Consider the following 22204-nt stretch of genomic DNA (forward strand, 5'->3'; position numbering starts at 1 on the left):
GTAATGGCTTAGGATGCCATTACTTTTTCCTACCTCCTTCCAGTCTTCCTGACAAAAGAGAATACTGGGACAGGTTTGAATTTTATATAATCCTTGGCTAGTTTCTTAAAAAGCAAAATAAGCTTCTTTCCCTTATAGGCATGAGTGGGATGACCATGGGGACAGCTGGGGAGAGCAGGGAACCACGGCAGGATGGGTGCAGAGGGTTGAGACAGACTGCAAGCCCGTGCTCAGGCCAGCTTCCTATGACCCTCTCCTCAAGTGGGCACGGAGAACAAAATGAGGAGCCATAACCCAGTCTCTGCCATAATACCACTGAAACCAAATCAGCTCTGTGAGAAGTTTACACACTTTAAAAAAAGGGCAGCAAACGCGACAAGAGCTCTCTACAATAATCGTATTGGGAAGACGCTGACCATCATCCCATCGCCAATGGTGTCCTGAAACGGGTCCAAAGCGTGGCACAATTTCCTCCTTTCCTTTCCAGGCAGCTGCTCAGGGTCCAGCGCTCTCATCCTCTCGCCTCTCAAAAGAGCAAGCAGCCTTCTGAGGCCGCTGCCTGCAGGCTGAACCGTAGCGGCGAAGGAAAGGATCTCACTCCACTGCAGGAACAGTGACAAAGAGAGGGCTCCTCGCACAGCAGAAAAGCCAAGATGTCCCTGGAGTAATTCCAGAGGCTTTCAGGCTGAGGTATTTTTACAACATCACAGAAACATGAGATCTTCTTTTTCAAGAGTCCTGATTGTAGGTTAGTGCCTTTTGTGCTTTCTTTTCAATACAAATTTGTTAAGAAGTGTTGAAACCGACCTGTTACTGAAATTTGTCCATGCCAATGTACCACTTTTTGTTGGCATATACGTTTAAAGCAGTATTTTCCTCTGTATCGAATTTCATTCATAGGTTGCTGAAAGAGATTTAGAAGTGTGAGTATGTGTCAAGCAATGTTTAGGATCAAGCATCATTTTTTGCCATTTAACCATCATAACAAGCATATACCTACCAGACAGTCTGAATAAAATTCCATTGTATAGAATTGTCCTCTGTTGTGAATTATATTTTTTATGGAAGATTTACTCCTCTGACAGAGAAAATTCAATATGTAGCTGCATTTCTATTACAGATACAGTCTTCTGCTAGCCAACAGATAAGCTTTTTATCAGCAGCCATGCTTCTGTGGCACTCTTCTGGGCTCCTGCCAAGCTCTGCCTTCATTCCTTTCATGAACAGATCAATGTGCAAACATTTGAAAACCCTAAATAACATAATAGCTACTTGAATGCATGCTCAAAAAAAAAAAACCCCAGAACCAAACCGATTTCAAAACTGCAAAACTGCACAAATGCAAATCTACAAAACCAAGGAAAGAAGGGAAAGGGGTAGCACATAACTACCATTTCCAGAGCTGCCCTGCCCCACAGACCGTATATATCAGCTTTTCCGCTAAGCCACGGTGGAAGCCTACCCTCCCATGCCTCTTTGCCAGATCACCCCTCAAACAGAATATGCAACACCAGCATCAAATGCAGCTGGTAATGTTGGGAAGAAGAGTCTGGGTAAAGAATGTGATGAAGAACAAGCAGAGAGGGGAGATTACAGCGTGGCGTCTTGTTTGTTATGTGTAAGAGCAATGCCAAGGCATGATGTATGTGTGTGTATCAAAAACACAGCCACCGGTTAGTACTCCAGCCTAAAATTCAGAGATGACCAGCCGCTACAGCTGTGTTGTCTGCACTGGTTGCTGAGGGCATCCTCCGCTGATAACTGAGCACCATGCATTTATAACAAGGCTGCGAGACTCTTCACCTTACACTGCCACACAAGCTGCTGGCATTAGCCCAGGTGCGTTTTGTCTTCTCTCATCTTGTGAACTCTCTTTCTGTCCTTCTTTATTGTAATGGAATAAGCACTTGTGGAGATAAGATCCCTTTTTTCTCTGTTACCCTTCAAACCACAGGATGTGTGCTTGGAGTGATGCCCGTCAGTGGGAGCAATGCTGGAATACTGGAATCAAAAAGTTCCCCATGGGGGAACAGCAGTGGTAAAAGAAGAAAACTGAAGAAAGTGAAGTGACCTGGGTGGACAGCTATTGAAGGAAAAAATGAGAAAAAAAAGGAGGGAAGACTAATTGGAAAGGGGTTAATGTGTGAGGGCAATATAAAATATAAAAAGTACAAGAAAAGAAATGGGAAAACAATAAAAAAATCCAACAAACAGCAGGAGAAGACATAAGCAATAAAATAAGAGAGACAAAAAGATGAATCAAGTCTCTCTCCTTACTGAGGGGTTGTACTGCAACGTGCCTTATCTTTTATTATATAAATTTATAAATAAACTTCATTAGCTTTTTTCCTGTCAGGGGGATATAAAACACGCTAATAAGTTCTTACAGAGGGTAAATAGTTTAAGGGGATGATACTAGTGATACTGAAATATTAAAATAAGGATCAAAGCTGTGACTGCCAGGATAGGGTTTCTAGGTTATCCATATACCATTACAGCTCTAACAGATTAAAGACATTTGAACATAAAAAGAGGAAAAATCATAGGGATCATCTCCATTACAAAGATGGCTTGATTACAAAACATAGTAAAGCCCCGATTCTATCAGGCTCAGACCGAACAGCGCTTCATGAATAGCTCCATTAAAATTAGTGGGATCAACTCAGTGTGATCTGTTCCTTGGCAAGAGTAAGGGTGCCCAAAGTCAGTCTACTCAAGCTCAGTGGAATTTTTCAATGCTTAGATCAGTTTCTGTTCTGGCCTCTGGAGCAGTACAGATGACAGCAGTGTTTTGACTGTTCCCCTCCATCATCAGCAGCGCACTTACAGTTATATAGATAAATATTTGTCATAAGGAGGAAAATCTGTGCTCTGCAGCCTAAACCCATTTAGTATCGTACTAGTAGGTGCTAGTTCCACCACCAGTTTCTGGTGCCATGGAGGCGCAGGTTTCTGCATTCAAACTCCACAATTCCTTAGAAACGAGAGCTGTTCTGGGATCAGTAGGATAGGTAAGCGGGGGCACCAGTCCACACAGCTCTGCCTTCTCTCAAAGCCACAGCTGTCCTGGGCATAAACCTTTCATACAAACTTCTAAAGTAGGTGGAAAAAGGTCCTGGATGAAGTACAAGTCACACCGCAGTACGGAGAAGACCAGATCCCTTTGTCATCTTCGTCTCAAATGTCATCCGTTATGGAAATAGGCTCTGAAGCCAGATCAGGTTTGTGGAGAGGAGAAGTAAAGTTCAGTTTGAAAGAGAATGGTTGTACTTCAGAGATGGTTTCTTTCCTGCCATTTCCCTCTGTAATCAAGTGCAAACACTGCTAGGATTTTATGTAAACTCTAGAGTAATGGTCAAAATGGAAATGTAAAATTCAGTGTATTAGAACTCTGGAACTTGTAAGCCCCAGCTAAAAAGCAGCTATAAAGGGGAGATGGTTGGGCTTGGTGTTCATACCTTTGCATTTCCACCGCTTCCTGACCGATACGTCCAGTTTTGCTCTGATGTCTCAGACCTGATGCTACCGTTACACACGTTATGATCACTGGCACCTTACACACAAGAGAGGGAAAGAAAGAAAGCAAAAGTCCAGGAAAAAAGATATCATGCCTTCCTAAATACCTTTAGGATTATGGTTTCGAACATAGACTTGAAATTTGTGACTGGGATTCACCTATAGGTCCGCAAGAAATCTTTAGCATACATCCATTCCCGCTGCTGACAGATGGTAGAGCAGAGAACAGAGACTATGAAGATAACAGCATTTCACCCACAGCTTTTTCTTGCAATGTAGTAGCATAAGGTAGCTGTGAAATCAGTGGTGTTTCTGAACATCTCTTGTGCTGCTGAGGTTTCGGGCTGGAGGTAGCCCAAACACACCGTCAGCCTAGAAACTCTCAATCTCGGCACAGAGGTCACATAAAGGAAAAAGATACCTAGGCAGAAGGCAGGCAGGTTTATGTGGGTCAGGACTGTTTCTTTTATGCACCGGAGGACAAACCTGCCCCTTTCCACCTTGAACTGGGGAACTACAAAGCTTTAAACCCCTCAGGACTTTTTTCCCCTCAGCTTGTCATGAGAGCAGCTAAGCAAAATACAAGAAGGAAACTGCAGAGGGGAAAGACTGAAAAAACTGGAAGCTTTAATATATTCCTACTCTCTGTCCCCATTCTTCCTTTTCCACCGTCAACAGTTTTAATCATCCGGCAAAAGCAAAACCTGAAACTAGAAAATCCTTCCTACCCAGTGTCACAAAATGCTCATGTACTAAGAAACATTATGATGAGAGGCGACACATTTGATACGTTCTCCCTTTTCTTTTTTCCATTTGACACCGGTTAGTTCTGCATTTTTTAAATAGCTGCTCTGAAACAACCAGCTCGCATTTTAAAACCAACAAAAAATTAGGATCTGCTTGTGGAACTGAAGTTAATACAGAAGTGGCTTTTAAACAAGATAGACCAATAAAAAAAGAAAAAGCAGTGAAATCACTCTTATGTATAATCTCTTCGCTATGAAAATAAACCACTGCTACGTCCACGCTTAGCATATGTAGAGTAAATAAAGCAGATGGGGGATTTCCCGCTGCTGGTTTCTTTCTTCTAAGGCTGGTTATTCTCAGTTCATCAACTCTCGGCTGTCATCCCTGATTTATCTTCGCGGCGCACGGCTGCGGGGGTTGCACCGGCAGAGCTGGGGCGAGGCGGCACGTCCCCCTCCTCCCTACGCTCTTCCGCCCCTTCCAGCCACGGCGCTGGTACCCGGGGTTCGCGCGCCTCTTTTAACCCCTTTCCCGCTCTCCCCTCGCGCGCTGCCTGACACAGGGAGCGTCTCGGCTGCGCTCCCGCACGGTGAGACCTGTACGCAGGAGAAGCGCGCTCCGAGTTTGCTGGAGAGCGAGCGTCCTCCTGTCCTCGGGGAGGGGAGAAAGGGCTACTGCGATAACGAAACCCCGTTCGACCCGCTACCCCAGCAGTGGCTTTATTTAAGCATATAAAGACGTCGCTGTAGAGAGATCCTTCAGAAAATGTTTTCGCCGTCCCCAGCCGTAGAGAGAGCGATCACTTATTTGCTGGAAAGGGCTCCTCCCGCCCCTTCCTACTCCTGCCCGCCCCCCGCCCCCCGCCTCCCCTCCCCATATATTATTACTCTATGCCACCAACGTTAAAACAGCCCCGCCGCGCTGCCTGCCCAGCCGCGGCCGTGAGCCAGCCTCTCCCTCGCCCCCGGCAGCCGCCGCCCGCCGCCCGGCTCCCCCGGCCCCGGCCCCGGCCCCGGCCCCGCCGGCCCCGGCCGGGCCCCGCGGCGCGGAGCTGTCTACCGCCGGCGGGTGCTGAACCGCCCGGCGCGGCGGCGGCGGCCGGAGCCCGGCCGGGCTCGCCCCGGCGGCCGGCGGGGAGGGAGGCGGCGAAGGGCGCCGCGGGGGATGGGGGGAGCCGGCGGCGGCGACCCCGCGCCGCCCGCCTGAGCCCGCCGCGCCCCGCACACAAAGCGGCGCCGCGGCCATGGAAGAGGAGCTGAAGTGCCCGGTGTGCGGCTCGCTCTTCCGGGAGCCCATCATCCTGCCCTGCTCGCACAACGTCTGCCTGCCCTGCGCCCGCACCATCGCCGTGCAGACCCCGGAGAGCGAGCAGCACCTGCCGCCCCTGCTCCACCCCCGGGGCCCCCCGCCGCCCGCCGCCGGGGCCGCGCCGGGGCCGGCAGCGGCCGCGGGCTCCGCCGCCTGCCTGGACTCGGAGTGCGCGGCGGGCGGCGGCGGCGGCGGCGGCGGCGGCGGGGACCACGCGGACAAGCTGAGCCTGCACAGCGAGACCGACAGCGGCTACGGCTCCTACACCCCCAGCCTGAAGTCCCCCAACGGCGTGCGGGTGCTGCCGCTGGTGCCGGCGCCCCCGGGAGCGGCGGCGGCGGCTCCGCGGGGCGCCGGTGCCGCCAGCTCCTCCCTCACCTGCCCGCAGTGCCACCGGAGCGCCTCCCTGGACCAGCGCGGCCTCCGCGGCTTCCAGCGCAACCGGCTGCTGGAGGCCATCGTGCAGCGCTACCAGCAGGGCCGCGCCGCCGCCGCCGCCGCCGCCAAGTGCCAGCTCTGCGACCGCAGCCCGCCCGAGCCGGCCGCCGTGCTCTGCGAGCAGTGCGAGGTGCTGTACTGCGCCGCCTGCCAGCTCCGCTGCCACCCGGCCCGCGGGCCCTTCGCCAAGCACCGCCTGGCCCCGCCGCCCGGGCAGCCGGGCGCCCCCGGCGGCGGCGGCGGCGGCGAGGGCGGCGGGAAGGGGGCGGGCGGCGGCCGCAAGCCGCCGACGTGCGCCGAGCACGACCTGGAGAACTACAGCATGTACTGCGTGAGCTGCCGCGGCCCCGTCTGCTACCGGTGCCTGGAGGAGGGCAAGCACGGCAAGCACGACCTGAAGGCCCTGGGCGCCGTGTGGAAGCAGCACAAGGTGAGTCCCGGTGGCTGACCGGGCGGCAGCGCTCGGCGCTGGGACTTGCTCGTCCCGGCGCCCTGACTCCATCGGGTTGGAGTTTGTGGGACACGAGGACGTTTCACGTCCGTCATGCTGCCAGACTTTTTTCCCCTTGGCACGGTGCGCTTAGGTCTCCGGTCCGTCCTGACTGCCCAGCGACTCCGCAGCCTCTGATCAGGGTTAGAAAACCCACAGACTCCCTCCCATATTGGCCTCGCCTTATCTCAGCCAGCAAATCTCAGGCTAAACTGGGCCCCCAGAGACAGCTGGGATTAGCGAGTCTGCCTCACTAACTTGTTTGCCTTTCAGACAAGGTCTTTGGCCATCCCGTCCTCTTGCGGGCAGCAGCAGCCGCCTGTGAGGAGCAGGAGCAGAGAGGTTGGCCATTCCTCCCTTTCACCTGGGGCTCGGTGGGAGCTGCCGCAACCGTTTCCCGCCAGGCCTTCCTCCCTGCCATTGTGTCAATGGGGGAGAGTGGCCCGGAGCCACCCAAATGTTTTAGGGAGGAAAGTGTGATAGGGAGGATCACGGGACATCATGTTGTCTCCTGGGCCTCAAAGAGGCCTCCCCTCCCTCTCAGTTCCCAAAAAGGCCAGAAGGAATGGCTGGAGGGACCTTCATGACACAAAAACGAGTAGGGAAGAGTAGGATGGATGGGGTCTGGGGACAAGTAAAGCTTTTTCTCAGTCACATAATGTCGCGGTCTGATTCATGCTTCCCTGCAAGCGATGCTCTTCGCCCCTCCCTGGAGCCCCCACGGGAAGAGTTCAGAGCCAGGCACTTTGCAGCACAGGCAGTCTGCCGAGCTCTAGTAGAGCTGCTGGGTCACTTGGCTACGCTCTCCTTGTTAAAAATAAGACTTTGCATCCATTTGAATAAAGAGCATGACATGACCTTAGAAGTTGAAAAAGTGTGTGACATTACTTCATTCTTGCTAAGAACGGTGGACTCTGGAAAAACGATCAGTAAATACATGTGAATGTACAGAGAGGACTTCAATGCCCGAGTGCTGAGAGCAGTCCTTCGGAGCTTCCCGCCGCACTGGGGGGAAAGGACTTCTCCCACAGGGGTGCAAAGGGCACTCGGCCAGCTCTGCTGGCTGCAGGATTCCCTTCTCGCTCTCTGCTGCAGTTAGCAGTAAAGGAAGCACAGGGAGATCCTTTCAGGCACTGCAGGAGAGAACAAAATCAGGACTGGTCTCACCATCGCTCAGCCATGGAGGGGTTGAGTACAAGCTAGGCTAAGACATTTGGCAAGGAAAAAAATTGACTTTCGATGTTAAGACTCAAAAAAGATGCTCCTTGGGGTGGTCTGCATAGTTCGTCCATCTGAGAAAGACAAACTTCTTTAGTACGTGTTTCAGCATGAATACTCTCTGCCAAGGGCTCAGCCATCTCCTCCCTGATGTGGCGGGTGTTTGGGCAGAGGAGACGTTCTCTTGGCTCAGAAGGAGCAGATTACAAATTAGCGGCTATTGCTACTTGTGCTGATGGCAGGATCCACTTCTGAGCAGAATTATTTTAATGAGCAGGGACTGAGTTCACTGTGCAAGTGTGGCTGATGTTTTAGAGTGTGAGAGACCAGCTTGTGCTGTATTATGGTCTGCCTTGAGTTACAACTGTTTGATGCCTTTTGAACAATGTGATAAACTCCAGTGTAATCGAAGTGCACAGTCAGTCATTTTCTTTCCTTCCTGCTGTCAAATATTGTCAAAAGAAAGAACGGTACCCTGGTGGTTTGTATTTTTACAGCATTTTTTTCTGGGATTCAGGTATCACAGAATGTGATTTTCTCTTGATTTACAGACTCAATCAATGTGAAAATTCTAGCAAAAGAAAAAAATACTCAAAATTAACTAATTTGTGGACTCTAAAATTGTGCTCTTGTGAATATTATTTTTCCCAGAACAATGCGCTTGGCAGAAGATAAATATAATGGAACAGTATAGCCAGACAGCCTAAATCATCAGCTCACATTAATTCAGATAAATTGTTTTGGAATTAGATACTTCTGCTTAGAAGTAGTTCTCAGATACAGCAATTTCTGCAAGTTTATTACCTGTAGTTACTTTGGCCAAACCATAAATTACTTACATTGAGTGGTATGCCAAATGTAATTCAAGTTTTATGTGTTCTCTCCAGATGCTCTGGGCGTAGCTGGTAGAGGCAGCTGGAAGGGCTTGTCTGTAAGCGTTCTTAGCCCAGTAAATTTGACAGACTGACAGTTGTTCGCCATCAGCTGATAAGCACCTGCTTATCTCCTTCTAAGGCCACTGGCTGGTATTCTTCACCTACGAAGGGCTGCCAGAGCCATTTCCCCACTTCTCACAGTTTCATCCCACGCCAGCAGACTTGAACCAGTTTTCCTACTGACTTCTTGAACTGCTTTTCCGAAGGCCCTCCCTGCCTTCAGCTTCAGAATCCGTTCCCATTCCGCTTCTGTATCAGCCTTCTGTTCATCCTGTTTGACTACTCCTTTGTCTCGGCCTTACATAGCAATTTAGTGGCAAACAGAGTGTGTAACCTTGTCTGTACAGTGCTTCAGACCGTGCAATGAAATGTGCATTTACCCTCAGCTGTACTGCTGGCATGAAAGCTGTACAAGACTGGTTGGCCCCTCTTAATGCTGCGGGTTTCCCCTTTACACGGCTGTAAGTAACTTCTTCAGAGAAATTACAAATTATGTACAATAAAACCAAGGGCCCAATGGCACAAATCAGTGTAAATCCACTGACTTAACTGGGCTTTATTGTATTCACTTGCATGAACTGTGCATCTAGATCAACAGTTTAAGTTCATGAAGTAAAACTGTATAAGCCTACTGCCAAAGTGAAGTCCTTTTCGATCTTCATAACAAGAACAGTGACACTGTTGTCAGATTTAAGTTGGTAAGCTTTTTGACTTACTAATATGAGGAATGATGGTGGACACATTTCATCTCTGCCCATTCTGAATGGTTATATATATATGTATATATATACACACACACCCCCCACCCCAAAACGCTGAAAAAAACCAGCCACAGCTGGATGGGTCTGTGACAGGCAAGCAGGCAGGCGGTCGAAGGCAAGTATCAGAGCCTGAATGCCTGCTTTTATTTGCCAGCCTAAAGAGTTGTGTTCCCAAAAACACGAGGGCTGTTTCAGAATTGAGCACCAGGGTAAGCTTATCTAATCAATAGTTAATCTGCTGCTAAGGAGAGATGGAGGGAAAACAAATTAAATGAGCATGAACCGCTTGGTTGAAAAAGGGTGTTGGCATTATCTGGTTCGTTTTCTAAAATCAAAGGAAGCATCGGTCTTCCATGCCCATCTGGGTTTAATTACTCACCCTCATTATCTCTCTGTTCCAGTATTTGATAGAAGTAGAAACTTGGTATCCATCTCCAGCATCCACATTTTTGGTTGCAAGACCAGGTATTCAAGTAAAGGTAACGCCAGGTAGAATACCGTTTCTCAGGAGTTATTAATAGTCGCAGTCAATGGAGCTTGTAACATTTCAGTTTGGCTTCCAGTAAATATTTCTGCAGCACAAAAGATTGCTCTGAGCGTACAGGGCCTTTTTTTATGGCTTAGTTGGTTTACTGAGAGCTTAGTCATGTAGCTCCATTTGATCTGAATGGGAAGTGCATGACTAAATTCCACTGCTTTGTAAGGTATCTTTTACAAATGCTTGGAAAAACAAGGCTATTATCTCTAAGTGGGTCTCACAAATGGAGATCTGGTCTCCTCCTTGGTTTCATGCTGCAGTTGCATTAATGCAACCACAGGTTTTAATGAACACGGCAATTCGCTTATGAGCCCTTTGAACAGTGACGTTGTTGAGTTTCTATTGCAGCTCTTTGCAATGGGAGCGTGCTGGGAGCCAGGAGTGACTGTGCTAATTGCCATCGTACATATGCTGGTTACAATTCGTCTGCAGTGATTCAGTTTTCTATGGCTGCTGTGATGCCCACACAGCATCAAAGCACAGGAGCTTTTGGCTCCTCTTATCCAGTGAAATGCACTTAGAGATGATTTGAGAGCAAGGGCAGATGTTGGAAAAGTGAAAGTTTTATTCCTATTGAAACCAACCAGTAGTTTTCATTTGAAAGAAAGGAGCCCTTGCCTCCCTGGGACACTTTGGTCAAGCCAGTCAATGGCAGAGCATATCGTGCTTTTGCCACCTATTTCTTTCTTGCCTCCTCCCCAGCCACCTGATCATATGCCGCTGCCACCTTGTCCTGCATCAGCTGGACAAACCAAATGCTCAAGTGTGCCTCGTGGACGGAGCGGAAAGCGCAATCAAAAAGGGTGGGCTTTAAACTGGCAACCACAGTCAGCCTGTGGAAAGCTGATCCAAAGTCCTGATCAGCTGATCTGGCAGAAAATAGGGACCCTTTCAAGGACTTAGAGTTTGGTTCTGTGACCTCAGGTACTGTTCATATCAAACATCATTGCTATACATTTTTGTGAAGTGACAGGAGTTTGTGTAAGAGAGTATTAAATATTCAAATATTGAGAAACATACACAGTAATGTGTCTTCCCATTGCATTTGCTACAAATGAGTTGTGGTAAAGCATAGTTTATTTTCAAATTTAGCACTAATGTAATACCTACAACTGGGATAAAAGGAAAAAGTTTGTGTGAATATGAGGAAAAAAACCTAGGATGGCTTCTTTCTCTATAATTCAGTCCCAGCTCCCAGTCGGGGTTTGTGCCCACTTCCCGCAGAGCTGTGTGGGGTTAGGCGGGTGCCCCTGCCTGCGTTAGGCTGCCTGCCTCAGAGCGGGCTGTGAAGGGCCCAGGTGGAGCTGCCAGGGTCTGCTCTTTGCTGTCCTGTGCGAATGAGCGAGCGCAAGGGGAGGATGAGTAGGAGACATTCGGGCAGGAGGTAGGCTCAGAACTTTGGCAGCCCGAAGAAGTGAGCTGTGCCCTTTTCAGGGATGGAGTGATTTTCTTCCCTCCAGGAGCAAGAGGGAAGCAGAGAACGAGTGGTGACCTTCTGAATTTCAATTAGCTCTCCTCTTAGAGGCTCATAACCTTTGTGCCTTCCTACATACAAGGCACTGTCTCAAGGCACACTCCAGTACTAAGGAATCAAGAAGAGGAATTAACCTTCTGAAAGCCCGACGTTAGCAAAGATACTTCATTTTCCATTTCCTAATGTCAGTTGTCATATCCGTTTGGCAAGGATAATGAACTGGGCATTGGCAATCTGGTTGCCTGAGGCATAGACCCATGAAGAGGGTGTCTAACCTGCAGGACGCTCACGATGGGACCTATCTGGTCACTCTGTGTTATGTCTGCACAGAGAAGTAGTGCTGGATCCAGGCTTGCCATGAACTGACAAGCAGAGCAATATGGTTTCTGTAATCCAGGGAAGCTGCGCCCGGGCTGCTTTGCTCAGACCGCGGCACTTCGGTGTCTGTCCGGGGGCAGAACCGCCGTTTCCTTCCCGTCTTGGAAGCCCATCAAGAACCTGGTTGCTCATTTTAGAGATCTCGGGTACCAGCTGAGCAAAGAGGATGCTGGGTCTTCAGTATGGACTTAAAATAGATAAAGTCCTTACCTCTCACCAGTCAAAAGTTAGAGGAAGGGGTTTTTTCCCAGCTTTTCCAGAGATATTCACCCTTTTGTTGAGTTGGACCATGGGAAACTGGAGCCCCAAAGGGATACTACTATGAAGTCTGAAAATGCAGATTTGTCTTTGAAGTCCTAGTGTATCTCAGGTTTGGTAGAGTCAACCACATTTATAAAAAATTCAGGCTTTGATGCAAAAAAAGTGCCATCTTGGAAAGCACTTGGGGATTTTTCAGCACGACAGATGCTACTGTGTAAGTAAGTGTAAGACTATTATTTCCTTATATATGTGGGTAGCTGTCTTATAAAAAGGTATTTTGACTTACCGAGTCACTGCAATAAAGGGGAATGTGCAGACACAATACTCGACTGCCCCCACATGCATATTTCACCTTTATTAAATCTTATTGCAATTAAAATCTTAACTATTCTTTTCTAGCACAAACACTCTGTTCGTGTAAGAATACATGTGAGAGCAAGTAAGCCTTTTAGCACATTATTAATCATCAAAACCAAGGATTAGTAAGCAACACATTTGCATTTTATCTCTTAATTTTTCCTTTTTTCCCCCACTTTTTTTTCTTGCAGGCACAGCTGTCTCAGGCTTTAAATGGTGTTTCAGATAAAGCAAAGGAAGCTAAAGAATTTCTGGTTCAGCTGAAAAATCTATTGCAGCAGATCCAGGTAACTGTAGAATATTAGCTGTTTTGATAATACAGTAATCAATAGAACTGAGTGAATAATTTATTTGATGACTTTGTCTCCTGTGCTGTTCTCATCTTTCCTGGAATCATCTAACCTTTCTTGAATGGATTTGCTAGGCAAAATTATTCATCAAATAATGCCTGCAAGCCCCTCTTAGCTTCTAGATTGTTTGCTGTTTATTGCAAGAAGCTGATACTCAGTACTGGACATCTGAGCCGTGTTGATTAGTATTTGATTGAATCCATCGGTCATGCTTCTGGGCTCCTTCCTGACTGTAATCACTTCAGTTGGGCATTTAGGATAAGTTCTCATTTTAACACATTCAAAATTTACTACTTGTTTTTCATCTTACATTTTCTAAAAAACATACTCATTTCTGGACAAAATCCAGTCAACCTGCTTATCAGAGTATTTGTAGGAAGTCAAAAAAAAAAGAAGAAGAAACAAAGGCTGCTAAATCAATGTGGTCGTTTATTGAAGCAGAAGATATTTCAATGCCTATAATTGCCCAGCTTTAATAGTCAGAAGAGGGCTTGTGGTGAGTGCAATAATTGAGGGCACTAACCGAAAACGAAACAAGTCTTGTTTTCAACCAAATTTAGACCCGTCAGTGCTGGAGGTCAGATGCTCCTCAAGGTCCTTCTCACCCAGCAGAGCGTGGCTGGAAAGGTACTGCCGTAGTTTGAGCTTCACAGCACCCAGGAGGGGACACTTGTCATCCGCAGCAGCAGTGCTCTGCCGCGGTGGGTTTTCTGTGGGCTATACATCATCTGCTCTGCGATATGCCCGCTCTGCTGCTTGCTCATCTTTCATCAACAGGCAAGTCCTGTGCCTGTTACTAACAGAAAGCCAAATCAGAAGTTCCAAAATCTGTATTTAGTTTAGAATTTAATCATTAAAATATTCCACTGGACACTCCAGGTGATGAATTCATACCACAAATGCTGCCCAAGCCCTCAGGTTGCCACAGGGCAGTGTAGCTGCCCACCCTCACAGTCTTCTGTGGCCACGTGGGGAAGGGAAGAAACCAAATCTGGGAAACTGGTAAAAGATAGCACACCTAACTGAAAGAAACCAGTGCGAAGCCACCGACTGGCACCTGTCACACGCCGTGTTTTGGTCACAGTGTGAGGTTTCTCTCAGCTGATTTTACCTATCTAAAAGTTAAGTAGCTCATCTAACCTAGTCATTAGGGCTTCTTTCATTGTCCAAGGAGAAGGACAGGCACCTCTAGAGAGCAGTTCTTCCTATAGGTGTGAACAGCTATTTTAGGATGGGATAGCTCATCCAAAAGAGTAGTCTACCAACCGTCTTTTCTTGAGTCACCTAGCTCCATTAAAAATGTATTTTTCCCTTCTGAAACCTTAAGGTGGCCTATTATGACTATTTATGACTGTGCTGTAAAATCCTTTAATGTATTTCAATAAAATCACTGCCAAATTGCTCTGCATAAGGGAGCTGCTGCTACAATTAGATCAAAAGACCACACCATTTCTTTGATGCTGCTCATTGCTTAAAATGCTAGAGGAGAACTCAGAAGAGGAAATTGTATCCAGCAATCCCCCTCTAACGTTTAGGTACGTCTGAGCACAAAGCCGGACCTGAACCTGAAGTGTTGAGCTAGTCTCCAGCATGAGTCTGAGTGAGGACATCAAATTTCAGCAAACCAAAACAGCAGGACTAATCAGCTGCATATGTATTCAGAAGTAAAACAAGGCTAGGGCATATCTCTAAAGATGATCACCCACAGAATTTAACTCTTAATGAGCTCCCTGGCATGATTTTGTCCCGTGACAAATTGCACTCTTCCCAGGTGATGCTCAAGCAGCATTTGATGATAGCACATACCAGGGAATACTCTGGGTAGGCAGGTTTGGTACAGCCACGCTATTGCAGGGGAAAGGCTTTAGGTGTGTCATGAGGTGATCTGTGCCTTTTGGCATCTGGACCAAAAAAACAGTTCTTGGACTGTTATTTGGGGGGGGACTAGATGTAGCCTTTGTGCGTAGATTTATACCCAGAACCATGTATCTCAGAGCAGGTTATTTCTAACAGAAGTCTTGTGATGGTTGCCACACACACACATACAGACATTTACCCCTCAGCAAAAATGTCTTTAAAATGTATGTTTACACAAAGGAGCGAGCAATATGTACATTTTATTATCCTGTCTCAATGCACAGCAGACCAGACAGCCATCTGCCCTCTTTATCTCCTCTCTGAGTTTGCCAGAGCTACCAGGAGCTGTGCTTTTATCTTGCCTGGGTCCGTTTGCAAATTCATATTCTACTTTTCATTTCCCTGCTCTGCAGGTCTCTTGTTTCCCTCTTTTTTCCTTCCCTTCTCTTTCTGAGGTCACTTTTAAATCTTTTGGTCTCTTCTTTCAGAAAGTGCCTGTTCCTCATTGCCCCTGTTGTTTCCTTGCTCCTCCTTGTTGCTGTCATTATCTCATTTTCACATTTTCCTAGCTGGTGTAACAATTTCATCCTTTCTCACTTGAAAGTGGCATAGCGCCAAACACCCCGTTAGATGTGTGAACAGAAGATGAGGAGAGAAATGATGCACTACAGCCATCGGCTGATTCAGGCTTTGTACACAAACCAGCTCTTCAAGAGTAGCTGGATGGAAATGGGCTTAAGAGGGAGGCGGGTGTGATATAAGCCGAGGAGGGAGAGATGCAAACAGGAAGAGTCTAAGACAAGCCTGTGAACAGGAACTGAGCCGTCTGGTGTCTCTCCCCGCCCCCCCCCCCATCTTGCTGGCAGGTGGAGGATTGCAGCGGGGGCCTCTCAGGGAAGAGTGACCCTGTGTCCCTCAGCTGGAGAACGGGACACGTGGATCGCAGTGAGGGAAGGGAATACAGTGCTGAAAGTTTTGCTCTCAAAAGAATGAAGACAAAGCAATGAACAGAAAAGAAGAGAAAAGCATAATCAGAAGAGCTAAGAGATAGTAATGCGTTAGGGGTGTGTGATGGCTTTCCCATGGAGATGCTTCTCCTTCAGCACATGTTTAAAATCTTCTCACATTTAATGCTGCTTTTTTTTTTTTTTTTTTTTTTTTTTGTAACTTGGGGGATTGGGAGGAAAGCTGATAGGACAACTGAACATCTCCTGGAAAGAGGAGCTTGAAGAGAAGGCTGCGGGGAGACCTTATTGCAGCCTTCCAGTACTGAAAGGGGGCCTACAAGAAAGATGGGGATAGTCTTTTTAGCATTACCACGCAATAAGCCTCTAGACAAGATTCTGGTCCATAATTCTCTTCTAATTGCCACGGTGTAGAGCCAGTGATTTCAAAGTTTCTAGAGTGGGATAATTAAAACAGAATGGGGCAGAACCCTCTTATGTATATGTATGCACTGTGTATGTCAGGTTTAGATTTTACATTATGTTGTACTACATCTGTTGTCCGGGAAGTGCCAGTAAATCAGGGTTTTAAATAAGCCCATTTTGTGGCATAGCATCTTACTGTTTTGTATTATAGCACACAGCTATTACTGGTACAGCTATAATGAAATCAGAAAGGCAACAGAAATGCCAAAGTCTTGAAAGGAAATCTTTTCAGAATGGAAAACCAGGTAAGAACAAACAATAGCTTAAGGTGTAAAATATGCTTTCTTTGATGAGGATGACTCTCGCCTTCTTCTAGGAGAACGGGTTGGATTATGAGGCCTGTCTTGTCGCTCAATGTGATGCCTTGGTTGATGCGTTAACACGACAAAAGGCAAAACTGCTCACAAAGGTGACCAAAGAACGTGAGCACAAGCTGAAGGTGAGCACAACTCTCATCAGCTGAGCACGGCTGTTGATACTTGGCGTTACTGTGCATTTTGTGAAGTCCTTTACACCATGAAAACTCCTAACAACCAAATCTTAAAGTCCTTCAGCAGGTTCCAGTTCAGCAGTTTGGTGGAACTGTGCTTATACAATTAAAATGAGGCATATACTTCAGCAGTTTGTTAAATCAGGCCATCAGTCTTTATTTATCTGATGGTTTTGGGCTGTCTTGTGAGAGGTGCTTGTGAGTGAAACCTGTGTGGTTTGGATTCTGGGACCTTACAAATGCAAGAAAGCCCTTCTGCCCAAGTAAAATGTGGGGATTTTGGTGTCTCTCCAAACCTTCGAAATTCAGGCAAGCCACCCCCAAAAATCCATGTGCTTACTCAAAAGATATTAAAGAAATGCAGTGAAGAGGGATGGGAGAGGAAAGCTATAAATGGTTGAACAAAGTGGCAGTCAAGAAATGTTTAAATAGACACATCTCTTGAAATGTCGAACTGCATATGTGATTCCGAGGTATTATAGTGCCAGTAACATGAATAGTTTCTAAGACAGAAGGAAAAACTGAAATGAAAAATCTAACATTACAAACAATGAATAAAATCTACCTGAGATCGGCATTTAAAAAAACCCCGTGCTTAACAAGAACCAACACTTAGGACATACTGCTAACAGCACAGCTCATCCTGCAGTTTATTCCTGTTAGGCTGCTGTACCTCAGGAGCTGTGCTATCGAACACAGTGCTATTAGGCCTAGTCTACAGCCATGTGGCAGCAGAATCAAGTCCAAAATCTGGAAAAATGAGATGCAGCTTTTCTATTTCTTAACCCCAGCAGTGTGTTCTTAAGCAGAGCAGGATCAATGGTGAGTTGTGAAGAGAATGGTAGAGTATAATCTGCAAGAAACCACTCCTGCAGTTATCCCCTATAATATTTGCCTTTTAAGTGAAGGATTTTTTAAAAGCTTGGATTTTAGTGAAAGTGTGATTGTAAATGTGAATAGTGTAAATGCAGAAGCATGTTATGTGCTCTTTCTGCCTCGAGCAAGCCTGATCTTTGAGCAATTAATCTGCTCTGAAAATTGAGATTCCCTGTGCACAACATTTTGCCAAGCTAATTACCGGTATTTACAATACAGAGCAAGTGAGTGTAGCTGATGGAGATATGGCAATGGCCATATGGCAGCTAAATTAAGCATAGCTTTAACACACTCTTCCATTCGTTGTCTCTTCTGAAATACTCTTACACAATTCACTGTAAGCTGAGGCAGTCATCAGAACTGTACTGATGCTTGTTTTCCAGGTTGTTTGGGACCAGATAAATCACTGTACACTGAAGCTACGCCAGTCAACAGGGCTTATGGAGTACTGCCTAGAAGTTATCAAAGAAAATGATCCCTCTGGGTTTTTACAGGTATTTTTTGTTCAGATGTTCTGGGGAAAAAAAAGAGACGACCTGAAAGTTAAATCTAAAAATGGAAGGCTTTGCTAATTAGCCTCTTCCACCTCCAAGGCAGGTTCACCTTAACTCCTGTTAGTACTGTCTAAAAGCTCAGATAGCCTGGTGACTGCATGAATGTCCCAGCAAAGGGATGGCTTTGCACAGCCGCACTCTGACCGAGGTGTGGAGTTAGCAGTCACACCACTTCCCTGACTGCTGACATCTCTCCTCTTGCCAGCCTTTCCTTCTGGGCCAAAAGAGAGATGCTAATGATAGTTAATGATAACTTTCTGCAGAATATTATTTTATTCTCATCTGAGAAACCCAACACGGGGCCTCACAGAGCTCTCTGATCAATTTGGAAAGCTCTATGACTCAGCCGAGTAGTGCTTCTCCCCTTTTTGCTTCTTCCCTTTGCATTACTCTCTCCCCAAGAGTCCTTTCAACATCTCCCCTTAAGGGCTTGCGTGTAGGTTTGCTTCACTGGGGTTGTTGCACCTCACAGGCATACAAGACCTGTCTTGTAACTGGAGGCTCCAGGTACCCCCTCTTTGCAAAATATGGCCTAGCCAACAATTGCCTTGATTTGCAGGACATTGTTTCTTAGGTGCAAGCAGTGAAAGTGTCTATTGATGAGATAAACCATAACAGTTTTATTATCCAATTAATTATTTTGCCTATTATTTTTATTAATTATTTTCTTTTGCCCTGTTAGTTTTGTTGCCTTATTAATTGCCTAAGAAGAAAGGCATATCAAACAAAATGATCTGCACGTGGCTGTCAGCTGAACAAGGCACGCTGCACACATGAATGCATGGGTGTCAGGGGGCTGTCACAGCATCCCTAAAAAACAGGATGAGAATTAGCCAACTTAAACCTATTAGCACTCCAGATTGATTGTTACTGTCACGTCTGGTCTCAAGCAAGAGTGGGGAAATGTGTGGTGTATATTAATCTCAACACTACACAGATTTTAGCAGGCTGTCTGTTGGATACTACAGGACAAATGAAACCTTTAGGTCTTATCTACATGCTAGCTAGATACATGCTTCGTTTTCATTTCAGCTTACTTTTCCTGTAACCTTTGTGGCTTCATTCTTTGCAGTCACCTTTTGTAAAAAAATACTTTTGTTTTTAGCTTTTCCTGGTTTATCTAAGGATGCTTTCAAGGCAACCAGCAAACACTGAGACACTGCATTACTTAGAGCAACTACTGCAGCCAGGACATTGAAACACAGCCAAGGGATCCAGCATCCCAGTAAGTGACTCCAAGGTTGTAGGAAGGCTATAAGATGCTTCTCCACTTACTGCACAGACTGATTAGGAGCTGTTGGTGCAGGGGCTCAGACAGGAGTATCTTCCAGTAACAGTAACGAGGAAAGGTATCTGAACCCCTGCAATAAAGAAAAACACTTTCTGACCTACCAGAAGAAAATTCTGCTCCCTGTGATTTACAGGAAGCTCACTGGGGGGGCTCCAGATATCCAAATGGCAGCTTCACTGCACTCAAGGACAGTTGAGTTCACTGATTTCTGCGGAGCCAGGATTTTACTTCCAGACGAGCCTATTGCAATCATCTTAGTCTGACTTTTGGCCTAATTGTCGGTGGGCTGAGCTGGAGCAAAGCTTTAAAAATGTAATTTGGTTTTGATATAATGATAGAAAATCCGTCATATTCTTTGGAAATCTATCTGACAACTTACCACCCTCACTGTGAGAAGTATACACCTTCCTTCCCATTTGATTTTTTTATTCCTTTCAGCTTTCATCCACTGAATCATCTCTGCTGAATGGAGAGACCCTCTAACATTTAAGCCTGTCTTTGTGCAACTGCTTTTTAAACAGGCGAGCAAAACTGGACTATGCATATCAGAGAACAGAGTGCAGAAGTATACGTGGCATTCAGAGACATGATACGTAACATAATCTTAACAGGCTTTCTAAATGAGGTTTTTACTTTCCTACTCTAAGATGAGATTTGTTTTGAAAAGACGAGACGAAAGGAGGCAACATAAATGGAACTCACCCCAAAATGACCAGATCCTGTCTCAGCTGTTGTGCTGTCATATTCCCGGTTTCATTGTGCTGTAGCTATCTCACAGGCATTCTGTCACTTTTAATGTGTTATAATTTGTTATAAGCCTGATACTCTCTTTCAGATTTCGGATGCTTTAATCAAGCGTGTTCAGGTATCTCAGGAACAGTGGGTCAAAGGAGCCTTGGAGCCAAAAGTGTCTGCTGAGTTTGACTTGACTCTGGATAGCGAACCTTTACTGCAGTCGATTCACCAGCTGGATTTTATTCAGATGAAATGTAGGGGTGAGCTTTTATGATTATCTTTTTTCTGTTTTTCATGCATGTGTTGAAACAGTGCTGGGAAGAACAGGGACATGGAGGGAGGAAAGAGGAATGACTTGAAATTACTAGATAGTTTTAAAAGGTTTTCAAGCAAATTCAGATTACTGGGTGTTTCCTGGAAAGGTGTGCGCGCCTCACATGCAGTGACCTGAACAAGCTCAGACAGAGATACCAGGTGCAGTTAAAGACTTGAAAAGAGAAATTCTTCAGAGTAGGGCTATCTATCAGCTTTGAAGATTAAAAAGACATTAGCTGCATGAAAATTTATGCCATTTTACAGCATTCCTAGATTTAACATGGTTAATTCAGAATACCAATTACCTGTATCTTGTCAGGAACAGCTGAAGTAGCAAATAAATATTCACCCCCACACACATGTGCTTGAATAGGGGAAGAAAAACCAACCTTTGACTTATATCTGGACTGTGCTGCGAACAGTGCCCAGCTTAAAAAAAAATCTTGAGGCAGAGATTCACAAGGGGAAAGTAGCTCCATGGCTATACCCTTTCTTGATTCCAGGTATCTGAATGATCCTCAGGGACACACTAAAGGGAGAGGAGGTTAAAAAAAGCATTTAAAAGCAGAAGCTGATGAACAGTAGATGCCATTGGCAAAAAAAAAAATATTAACATCCTGTGCTTGTAATGAGCTTGGTTTATATGGAGCAGGATGAGAACTGCATCAGAATTAGACAGATCCATAGACCGGCTAGATTTGAAGGCCATTGTGGTCCCTGGGAATGATGCCATTAGCTTCCCTCAGTGGTGATTCAAGCCTTAATTATACATGTGGGTGACAGGGTAGAGGCTGCCAGAAGTCAGTGAATGAGTTAAGGATAATAGTGTCGTGATGCCGGGTGTGCTTTTTTTTTTTGACTCCAAGCAAGCATAAAGATTTCTGTTCAATTTATCTGTCCTCTCTGGGCCTAATTCTGAACCTAAGAGACCCAAGATGAAGTAATTAGGGTGGATAATTTGGCAGATAAATATGTGGAGAAACAAGGATAAACATTTAAAGGCCAAAGTCTGCTCACCAAGAATGGTTTGCATCTTGGCATAAATGGGCTGCATTAAAGTTACTCAAAAAACACCTGTGAACCACTCCTTTGAAATGTTAACAGCCAGGAAGGAGTCAAGAGAGAAAGGGTATCACTGATAAAACTTCTCCGAATGCTGTCTGCACTTGTCTGTTTAAATCAGTTCATATTTAATGCTGGCCATACTTATGGTTCAGTATATTTAATGCTAATCTTCTGCCACTCTCCTTCCAAAACATAGAAAAAAACTAGTTAAACTGTCCACTTAGATTGTTAATTAACCACAGGTCACCTGAAGTGAGAGCAGCTTAGGTATTTGGCTTTTGGACATTCATCTGGCTTTAAGCTTGAAGACTTAGAGACTTTAATTGAGCCAGATTCACTGGAGCTTTATGAAAGATAGTGCTGTCTGCTGATGCTCTCATTTAGTATATGATAGCAATGAAGCTCTGGTACTGAGCTAGACACGGTGTGAGGAGCAGAGAAGAGGACAGGACTACTTCTGCCCAATCCTGCACAGAGCTTACAAACACCCTTGGGCTTTGCTCCCCAGGGCATCTTAACAGTTAGACCTCAGGAGGGGCTTTTCCTTGAGCTGTTTTGGCCTTGACTAGGGAGTACCTGCTGCATGTCCCATCAGGTTGGTCAGCACAACTGGTGTGACCATGTGCACGCCATGCAAAGGATGGTGGAAATGGCATTTATCCTGGCCACCGTTCCGTCATAAGGGACGGCATTTTTCCTCCTCACACCTCTGTGTGCCCAAGCAGTACAAGCCGCTGACTGGTCCCAAGCCAATGTTCATAGGTATTGAGGATTGTTTAGTATATAGGGGTGTATTTATATTTTTCAGTTTATGACTGCA

At 46.0% G+C, this 22204-nt stretch overlaps 1 protein-coding gene across 3 annotated transcripts in view; it reads left to right on the plus strand.

The window, feature by feature from the left end:
- The first annotated feature begins 5506 nt into the window (after nucleotides 1–5506).
- TRIM67 (tripartite motif containing 67) overlaps nucleotides 5507–22204 on the plus strand; it is a 34566-nt gene continuing 17868 nt past the window's right edge. The window contains exons 1-6 of one of the 3 annotated variants that reach the window (XM_087774977.1): nucleotides 5507–5622; nucleotides 5731–6439; nucleotides 12613–12708; nucleotides 16375–16497; nucleotides 17808–17918; nucleotides 20105–20264. In XM_087774977.1, coding sequence (XP_087631103.1) covers nucleotides 5507–5622; nucleotides 5731–6439; nucleotides 12613–12708; nucleotides 16375–16497; nucleotides 17808–17918; nucleotides 20105–20264 — 1315 coding nt within the window. Of the gene's footprint in view, nucleotides 6440–12612; nucleotides 12709–16374; nucleotides 16498–17807; nucleotides 17919–20104; nucleotides 20265–22204 lie in introns of all 3 variants that reach the window. The other 2 variants (XM_009471367.2, XM_087774975.1) reach the window with 2 other exon arrangements.

This window comes from Nipponia nippon, unplaced genomic scaffold (assembly GCF_047370975.1).
Source record: "Nipponia nippon isolate SJK-2023a ecotype South Korea unplaced genomic scaffold, ASM4737097v1 scaffold_4, whole genome shotgun sequence".
NCBI classification, from domain to species: domain Eukaryota; kingdom Metazoa; phylum Chordata; class Aves; order Pelecaniformes; family Threskiornithidae; genus Nipponia; species Nipponia nippon.